This window comes from Engraulis encrasicolus, chromosome 10 (assembly GCF_034702125.1).
Source record: "Engraulis encrasicolus isolate BLACKSEA-1 chromosome 10, IST_EnEncr_1.0, whole genome shotgun sequence".
NCBI lineage: Eukaryota > Metazoa > Chordata > Actinopteri > Clupeiformes > Engraulidae > Engraulis > Engraulis encrasicolus.
Window position 1 is genome coordinate 21453187 of NC_085866.1, and position 10000 is coordinate 21463186.

General features: G+C 41.0%; 1 protein-coding gene across 1 annotated transcript in view; it reads left to right on the top strand.

Moving 5' to 3' along the window:
* Window positions 1-2746, top strand: part of LOC134456826 (pepsin A-like) — a 10830-nt gene extending 8084 nt beyond the window's left edge. Inside the window, exons 6-9 of the mRNA XM_063208393.1 lie at window positions 424-540; window positions 939-1083; window positions 1530-1628; window positions 2536-2746. Of these exons, the coding sequence (XP_063064463.1) occupies window positions 424-540; window positions 939-1083; window positions 1530-1628; window positions 2536-2673 (499 nt within the window). The 3' untranslated portion in view covers window positions 2674-2746. The remainder of the gene's footprint in view (window positions 1-423; window positions 541-938; window positions 1084-1529; window positions 1629-2535) is intronic.
* Window positions 2747-10000: the final 7254 nt, after the last annotated feature.

The following is a 10000-nucleotide window of genomic DNA, read 5'->3' on the forward strand; positions in this document are numbered from 1 at the left end:
ATAGAACAGTAGTAATGCACAACATCATATCCTTGATTTTTGTGTATTAAGTCATGGATCAGACAAACTTTCGAGACAATAAATATGCATGCTGGAACGTGTCTGTCTTGGACATGTTCAATGAAACCAAACAACTTTTTCTTACAGTATCTTCAGTTTAAAAAATATATATATATTCTAATATTCTCGTCACTCACCCAAAGCTTTCATTAGTTGGAGGAGTTGAAAATACCCACCTCTCCAACTAAACTTAGCCAAACATTCACAAGGCTTCTTGTATGTGTATGTGCATTTTGAAAGCGTCAACTTCATAGTTATACAGGTAATACTGCACTATATAAAAACAAGTTGTATTGTATTATTTATCTTCCTTCACTCCTCATACTTTTCATTTCTGTGTATTGATGCCTGTCGTTGCTCCAGGGATGCTCAGGAAGGCAGTGTGGTGATGTTTGGTGAGGTCGATGATCAGCTCTACACTGGAAGCTTCTCTTGGATCCCGCTCACCTCCGAGACATACTGGCAGGTCCAGATGGACAGGTATTTGCTTTTTGCTAGTTTTCATTTGTATTTGTTTTTTCTATTTGTTTACGACTAGTGGTTGCTTGTTTGATTGTCCGGCTTTGGCCACTATTACTTTGGATTACATCTCCTGATCCTAGATCAGGGATGACCCGGGTATTGATAGATATGCAACTACATAGAAAAAATGTGCCATGACACAAATGCAGTGCACTTTATGCAGCACACTCATTCTATGACAATAATAGCTGTAAACATCTTGAATAGCTTCTTTCGTGCATATGATCCCGTATGGGGCACCAAAATATCAAAAATATAATTTACCTCTCTTTTTATAATCCTGGAGCTTGTCACGCACGCACGCACGCACGCACGCACGCACGCACGCGTATTGACTTCATATTGTGTCATTGCAGTGTCAGCATAAACGGCGAGATCGTAGCTTGTAGTGATGGATGCCAGGCCATTATCGACACTGGAACCTCCCTCATCGTTGGACCCTCCAATGACATATCCAACATGAACGCCTGGGTGGGAGCCCAAACAGACCAGTACGGTGACGTGAGTATCCATAGCCTCTTGCTGCAGATGGAGTTACCGGCGGGCCTATTCATTATTTGCTGAAAATACTCAACTACATCACAACAACATTGCTATGACAGTACTAAGAGCCTTAAGTAATAGATTAAGATATCTAGCCATTACAATTTTGGTGACAGTAGGTTTATAACATTGGCTCTGTGCTAAGTGTTTGTTCTTTGGACTCGAGTACCAAAGGTGCGTAGGACCCTATTGTAATTGATCTTTTTCTTCTTATTATTATTACTATTATTTTGAATATTATTGAATCCTCTGCCTGTGAAAGACAGTACCCAAATCAATTATACACTGATAATGCAAAGTAATGATTTCATAGTTTACAACAAATATATATAAACAATATAGTAACACAATTACTTTTTTCAACAACGATTTTGTTTGCCGTGACTTGGGTGTGTTTCTTGCAGGCTGTCGTATCCTGTGGAAATGTCCAGGAGATGCCTGAAGTCACATTCACCCTCAACGGGCAGGCGTTCACCATCCCAGCATCTGCCTATGTGGCTCAGGTGGGTCCCAATACAGTATACAGTACAGCACACAGGGGCAGGGTGTGTGTTAGAGCGCAGCTTAGACAGGGGGGCCTTCTGTAGAATAACTGCGTGAGTGTGTGTGTGTGTGTGTGTGTGTGTGTGTGTGTGTGTGTGTGTGTGTGTGTGTGTGTGTGTGTGTGTGTGTGTTGTGCTGCGAGGACTTGTGAGCCCCATAAAAATAAATGTGTTTTGTTTGGACAGGATAGCAAACTCAGAGGAGTCTTTCACTCTGTAACAAATTCACTGAAACGACTTTGAAGTTACACTTCATCTCACTATCTACTATTAAATTACAGGGTAACAAAGTATGTAACAGCATGTTACGCTATGTATGTACTCACACTGTACCATAGCATTAGGGTTAGGATGTACAGTGTAAGTGCATATATTACATCTTTCTGACTTGCTTGAAAAACACGTCTTAGTGCCACTCTTAAGGACAAAATGAGGTCTGTGGCAGGATCATTGTCAACATAAGCAATCACTGACATGTAGTGTTGTTACCTGTCATGGTTTTTGCTGGTTGTCTCGGTTTTTAATGATCTGTCTCTGAGAAAAAAAAAGTACTTTTCTGGACACAAAATCAAGGATGCCATTGCATGCAAGCAAAAAGGTCGATTGAGTTTGAAATGTCCAGGTTTTTTGTCTGACAGGGGTGGTAATCCTACTGATATTTAAGAAGTGGTGGAGACTCGGTGCTGAATCCCCGCACAAACCATAAATTAATGAAGAAAGCGAAGGACAGAACATTACACCCTGAAGAAGGGCTCTGCCCGAAACGTTTGTGGGTGAATAAACTAAGAAAAAACCTGAAGAGTGTTGTCCTTCGCTCCCTTCATTCAACCCTACTGATATGGCTGTCTATCATCTTGTGTGTTAACAGACCAGTCAAGGCTGCATGTCTGGCTTCGGCAACGGTGGCAGCCAACAGCTCTGGATCCTGGGCGACGTGTTCATCAGGCAGTTCTACACCGTCTTTGACAGGCAGTACAACATGGTGGGCCTGGCTACCGTGGCTTAAATGGCTCCCCATGGCACAGCAAATCATTGTTGTGAGAATGATTACATATTCACATCATATTTTAAATAAAAAAAACATATGAATACATTTGTGATCCTGTGTTTAATATTACATGTGACATAAACACACACACACACACACACACACACACACACACACACACACACACACACACACACACACACACACACACACACAGTTATTAAACGACTTCCTTAATTTATGGATAATCAAAAATGAAAACAAAAATAGACCTTAGCATCTGAGCAAAGAAACAAAGCAATCCAAAATTACAAAAAAAAATGTAGGCCCACCATCCAATTGAGTCAGTCTTGCAAGTCAGCTCAAAAAAAGATAATAATGAGCTTCAGATAAACATGAGCTTCATAATTACATTGAGTGAAATATAAAAAATATGAACATACCAGTGGAGTATGGAGGAGGCTCTGTGTACCCAAGTAGCAGGCCAACTCAAGTGTCTCTCAGAACTGCTGAATGGCCCATGTGTTACAATGGCTAAAGTGAGTCCTGAAGAAACCACTAATTTCTCAGTTAAAGGGACACTGTGCAGGAAATGGTCAAAAAAGGTACTGCAACTATGCTGCTCATTGAAACTGGGCTGCCTATTGCCAAATTTGATCCTTACATGAAAGTTTACTAAGTAATAAACAAATACTTTCTAGTATGGTCCAAGTACAGTCATTTTTGCAGCTAAAAATGGCTACTTTTGGAAATCCAAAATGGCGGACCATGGAGAAGATCCCCCTTTTCATGTATGAAAAGTGCAATTTTTCCAGTCATAATGAATACTTAGAATTTGATGCTGGTGGTAAGTATTCATAAAAAAGGTAACATTAGTGAATGGGCAGCATGAATTCTGGAAATAAACAACTAAAAATCTCACACAGTGTCCCTAACTTCACACAGTGTCCCTTAACTTCAATTATAAATTACAGTGTCATCATAGTAAACCAACAAACTAGGATAAAGCCCGATTCGGATGGGACTTTTATTACCTATGGACCCATGTTAATTCAGAATAATTACAGAGAATGTCTGAGTTCTTAGTCCTGTGCCAATGTGCCATGTCCATGATTTGTGAAGTAATAATTCCGCCGCGAAATACCTACTGTATGTCGGCGAAACACAGACGTCCTGGGGTAATTTCACATAGGCGCGCGATCTGCACCCCCTTATAATGTCTGTGAATTGAGTAAATAACAGACGTGTATTTATCCAGTCCGAATGCGCGCTGAAAAATCACGGAGGTCCGGGGATAATTGCGAATTACCAGGGGTCCCTAAGTAATATTTATCCCGTGCGAATCGGGATAATGACAAACATAAACCTTCTAATAACAGTAAAACCTCTACAATTCAAAGACTTCTGACAACTGTGGAGTATTCAACAGTGTCCAGCGACTCGGCTGGTGGCTTAGCCCTTGGTGCTCTGGGGCTCTGCAGTACGTTGGCATAGAGATCGTTGCCATAGAGATCGTTGCCATAGACATCATCGGCATGGAGATCATTCTTGTCTCCATGTGGTTTGAAGTCGACCTCTGTGTAGATAATTGGGGCCTCCTCTTCGCAGGTATGCTGTGGTTTGAATCGCTTAATTTTAGTCACACACAATTCCCAATATTGAATCTTCATTCTTTTTCAATTAGAGTTTTCAAATTTTCAATTTGAGTCTACTTCCGAAGTTGTAAATCCCAAAAATGTAAAGCAATCAATCAATCAATCAATCAATCAATCAATCAATCAATCAATCAATCAATCAATCAATCAATCAATCAATCAACCAATCAACCAATCAATTAGTCAGTCATCTTTCTACCTATCTAATTCCATTATACTGTAGACCTACATTTCACTAATTAAATGTTATACACAAAACGCTGAAATGTCCCCATAATTCACTTTTGAACATCTTAAACTTTCTTATTGAAACATTTGGATGAGGCAGAATGAGTATTAATAAAAATGGGAAGTCTGACTACATGTTCAAATATGGAGGAAAAAAAGAGGACATTTGGTGTCTTTGGTTGTGTCATGGCTGCTAAACGGAAGTAGTTTGACCCTGAGTCAGACGTGGAGGATTCAAATATAGTTACTTACAGGCAGAATAGAATCACCAGGGCCAGATGGTGTCTCTTTGTCTTTGCCTGTGAAAAAAAACAAAAACAAAAACAAGAAACATTATCATCACTTAAAGAATGTCTATTTGAATTTCTATTTGCTTTGCTTTGCTGACTTAAAAATAATGTATCATGATGTTAAAAGCACACTTAACCTTAACTTTAGCCATGAAAGCACATGCGAAATATGGGCAATATTAATCTCATTCTGATAATCAATTCTACACAGTGTGTCATTTCTTACCTTTCCCCCTTTTCCTGTGGTGGCGAAAAGCCATGATGATGGCTGACATGGCAATTAGGAGAACTAAAGTGAATCCTGCTGCCACCAGCAACACCACTTTCCATGTAAACCTGGACAATACAGTACAACAATAAATACAACAAAATAAACACGGATGGTAGAATTATGCACCATATGTGTTATGGTACTGTAGAATCAGTCTTAGGTAGTGGTTCCCAAACTTATTCAGCAGGAACCCCTTTTTGGGCTTATATTTTCGGGACCTCCACCCTCAACCATAGTCTTAGCCGAGCAATGAATTTCTAGCAATATTATTGGGTAAACTATTAATGGGAAATCTATCAATATTTTTTTTGTCCATTAATATTGCTAGATTTTCCATAGTTTAGTTAGTCAGCTAATATTGCTAGAAACCACCAGACAGCACATGAAGAAACAAGTGTACTTGTACAAGATTAATGGTTAATATATGCATTTGCTGTCTGGTGGTTTCTAGCAATATTAGCTGACTAACTAACTATGGAAAATCTAGCAATATTAATGGACAAAAAATATATAATGAAGAAACAAGTGTACTTGTACAAGATTAGCCATGTGAGATATGTGTGCATGAATGTCACATGACTACCAAGATTACCGAGGCTCTTCTTTGATATCAGAAAGGACAGCAGGAGTCTCCGCTGAGGTGGACAGTGGTCTAATGGTGGCTGTGAGAGTTGTGCCATGGCTCGGAGGTTGACTGGGGGTTGTCGGAGGGCTGAGTTGCGAAACTGTGTCTACAGAGGAATCAATCAATTAAATAATTAATTATAATATATGATTAATGATAACAACAACAAAAAATAGTGTTGTTGTTATTACTGTTGATTGTTGAAAATATTAAACATTGTTCTATTATAATTATGTTATTATTATTTTAATATTAGTTATTACAAGTTTTTTTTCCCATTCATTACATGTAAAAAACATACACAGAATATTGATAGTCTGTCCTTACCTACAATCTCTATAACGTAGTCCTGAAAGATGGAGTTGCCTGTTGGTTGAAAAACGCTGCACCTATAGTACCCAGCATCATCCCTCTGGAGATTCCACACTGTCACTTCCATGCCTCCATTAAACTCTCTGAGGAGTATTCTCCCCTTGTAGTAGTTGTCCACATAGCCTTTGTTATTCAGGAATATACGGCATCCACTTGATGGATACATCTTGCAGCAGGCCTTCTCAAACCGATTGTAGAACGGATCGAAGTACAGCCGCAGACGCATCTGTCCCAGAACAACAGCCTGCTGCTGGGCTGTTGCAGGGTAGCCTGGAAGATAGGGAGTATTGGCCTAATTTTAGCCAAAACAATATGCTACCCTTTACGAAAAATATCTACATTATAATTCAAAAATGATTAATACAGTAGAGTATATGGGCTAAACCAGTGGTTCTCAAACTTTTTGTGTGAAGTACCCCCCGAGACAGCTACGGTCACATTCAATGCAAGTTTGTTTTTAAATTTCTTGCTTGCCCAGTATTATTCTGCATTATGTTTTCAGATTAATACAGTTTAATATTACAAAATGTGAGACCAAAGAGACATTTTCGACTGCAACAACTTGATCAGCCTTCAAATCAATGCACAAAAAATCAATTCTTCCAAGTACCACCATAGATGTCTCAAGTACCACCAGTGGTAGGCGTACCACAGTTTGAGCACCACTGGGCTAAACAATCCGTATGGCACACACTGTAAAAGTGGTCTATTAATTATTTCCACACATAAGGTGTACTGTACATACTCTTTCCTTATTCTGCAATATATAAACATTGTACACGTTCCATGTGCTTCTATGAGTTCTGGAACATACATAAATAAATAAGTAAATATGGCCCCTTTTTTCCACAAACAAGTTTTGTATATCCATTCTGGGTAGTTGTTTTTTTAATCTTTTTAGGATGGCGCAACATAATGTTTGGATTTAATACAAAAATAAATCATAAAACCTGCACCAGGAATCTTACCACATTTAAGGCAAAACAGCAGTGTGAGTAGAAGTCTCATCTCGTCCCATCAACAGATCATTTGTTTTGAACACTGAGGGCGCTTCTGCTCCAGACCAGCACTCTTGCAAAATGAACAAGACCTAAATGAGGAACTAACTTTGTGCTTGGCAAAGGCTATTTTCTCTCCTTATGTGATTTTCCATCTCTAAATGCAGTATGCAGTACAATGAAGGTTCATATGGCTTTTCCATGTGTCTATGTTTTAAGAGCAAAGGGCTTCTCACACGCTTCTTCTATTCCACGCAGTTTTATTTTGGAATACTGATGTGCAGACAATAATTGATTTTCTCATTTGGTAATGCCCCTCATGATTTTGTTGTTGTTGTTGTTGAAACTAATACTGTTATCATGTACAGCAGGGGTGGGGAACCTTTTTCATTTGAAGGGCCACGACAAATTCTTCCAAGTGCCATAAATGTCCTCCGAGGGCTATACTATGAACACAAACCAGAATTTCTCCCTGCACTTTAGACCTATATTGAAGGCAGCCACCTTTATAACAGACCCCACCATATAACCTATTTGTAGTGAAAATATAATTTCTAAGATTCCATTACAAAATACTTCATATTTCATGTGAAGCTGCATACATTACAATTTTCTCAGGGGCCGGGTAAAATGGTCGTAAAATGCCCTCGAGACATAGGTTCCCCACCCCTGACGGGTGAAATTAAGCTGCATTAAGCCAACAAATGAAGGGAAATGGTCCGTTTTCACCCTGAGCGCAGCCTTATGCCATGTACAGACCAAGAGCGAAAGGAGCGAACGAAGCGATGGAAGTCATTATTTCTCTATGGAGGGCATGCAACCAGCGCTACCAAAGCAAATTCGCCAGGAGCCCTGTAGGCCCCTTCGACTGGCAAATGTTCCCACAATATTACACAGACGATGTCATAATTCCAATCTAGGAGTTTAGGATGACATGTCTGCCAACTGTGGAGAGGGGTTTTTCAATGCTGCATCTTGTCACAATTATACAATTAATAGTCCCCCCCCCTTTTGGCCAATTGGGGGGCCCTGGCAGGTGGGGGGGGGGGGGCTAGGCTGCAGCCATATCTAGCCTGTGTGTGAATCCGGCCCTGAGCACCATTACATCAGGGCAGGCAGCACCTAATGGAAGGTGTGTACCCAGTGACGCTCAGGTCATTGTGTGTACCTTCTGGGCTAGTCCTAGACTAGACTAGACGTCCTACCCCTTTCTCCTTCAAGGAGCATGAGTGTACCAGTAGCAGCTTTGGTATCGGTATCAGAAGGGTGGAGGCCGTGTGATCTCACTCAGGAGCATGGAGCTGCTAGGAACTGCTTAAGAGTTTTTCAGTGCAGGGGTTCCCAAACTTTACCATGACAAGGCCACCCATATACTGGCAGATTCCAGTCAAGGCCCCCCTAACATGGGCCGTACCACACAATTTTTTCTGTGCACACGGTTTCAGAACTCAATGAAGTTAATGCATTTCTAAACCCCATTCAAGCCATACAGAAAGCATAATACATAAATACTGCAAAGACGAAAATGATTCCACTGGGATAGTTAAAATGATTTTGGATTCTTTTGGTTTACTTAAGTTATTCAATTTATTAAGCTATTCATTTTATTTTGCTATATTTTTTCTGCCAGCCTGCCGCAGCCCCCCTGGCATCCCCTGGCGGCCCCCCAGGGGTCACCGGCCCCCACTTTGAAAACCAATGTTACCTTGTCCAAGGTGAGTGCACCACTCCCCAGAGAGCTTTGCGTTGAAGTTTAACTTCAAGCTCAACTCAACAAGTTTATTTACAGTACGCAATGACATCATCATGCATCACTGTTATTATTCAGTGTGTCCTGCTGTCACCATATGGGCCTATCATATCTTAATTACATGACTGAGTGCTGGCTAGATAAAAAAAACACCCGCTCGCTCCCACAGGCCATACGGCTCAAGCTCAAGCTTAAGTTTATTTACTCAACACATTATCATAAATCACCATCATTAAAATTCTTTACCATAAAGGTAGGTGAAACGTAGTCACGCTATCAGGCAAATAAACCAACGTCGGATCAAGTGCATCCACTGAATGGAGAAAGCTCCAGCAAGAAAGCACAAACAGTGATTTGTGCCAAGCCCTGTTCTGGCAATGCACCCGTGCCCAAGGATCCGGCTGGGTACCTTAAGTGGTGTTGGCGCAGGGGACAAGGACAGAGGAGGCACTATTACGCAACAAGTAGGCCTACGTATGGGGGTTGGGGGGGGTGACGAGGCATAGCTTGCTAAGGCACACACCCCTATGGGCTTGCATGCCCATGGGGACCCAGCCAGGTTTGAGTCCGGCCTGGGTCATGTCTACACCATACCCCATACAGTACCTGCGGTACCTTTTCTTTCTCTTCTAGTCCCACCAGGGGCGCCTGCAGACTTGACCTGTAAGGTACGCACTACGCACCAACGTGCCGTACGGCTCCAGGCGCCCTTGAGTCCCACTTCAGAGGGAAGATATGGCACACTCTTTTCTATACAATGCTGTATTGATTTGAATAAACAACGTTTCAGGCAGTGTGGCTCAAATGTTTGTAGTCCTTGTGTTTGGTCGCAGGCCTCGTCCATTTGATGAACTTGAGAATCACAGTGGCTCATCTCCTCTCCTCACATGAACATTCGAGACAAAGACGCAGGGGCAAGAAGACAGTGATGATCTGACTAATGAGTGACTAATTCACTTCGGTTCTGCCCAATCAGCCAATTCTTCATAGAAAAAGAACTTCTGACTTCTGTTCACACCAGGTGTGTGCACGATGGGCAAATCACTTTCCTGGGTACATGACCTCAGCAAGTGGTGAATCTAATAGTATAAGAGCCTCTCACTTTGTGAATGAAGAATGGAAAAACATGACTTTTCTATTAGCAGTTACCTAGGCT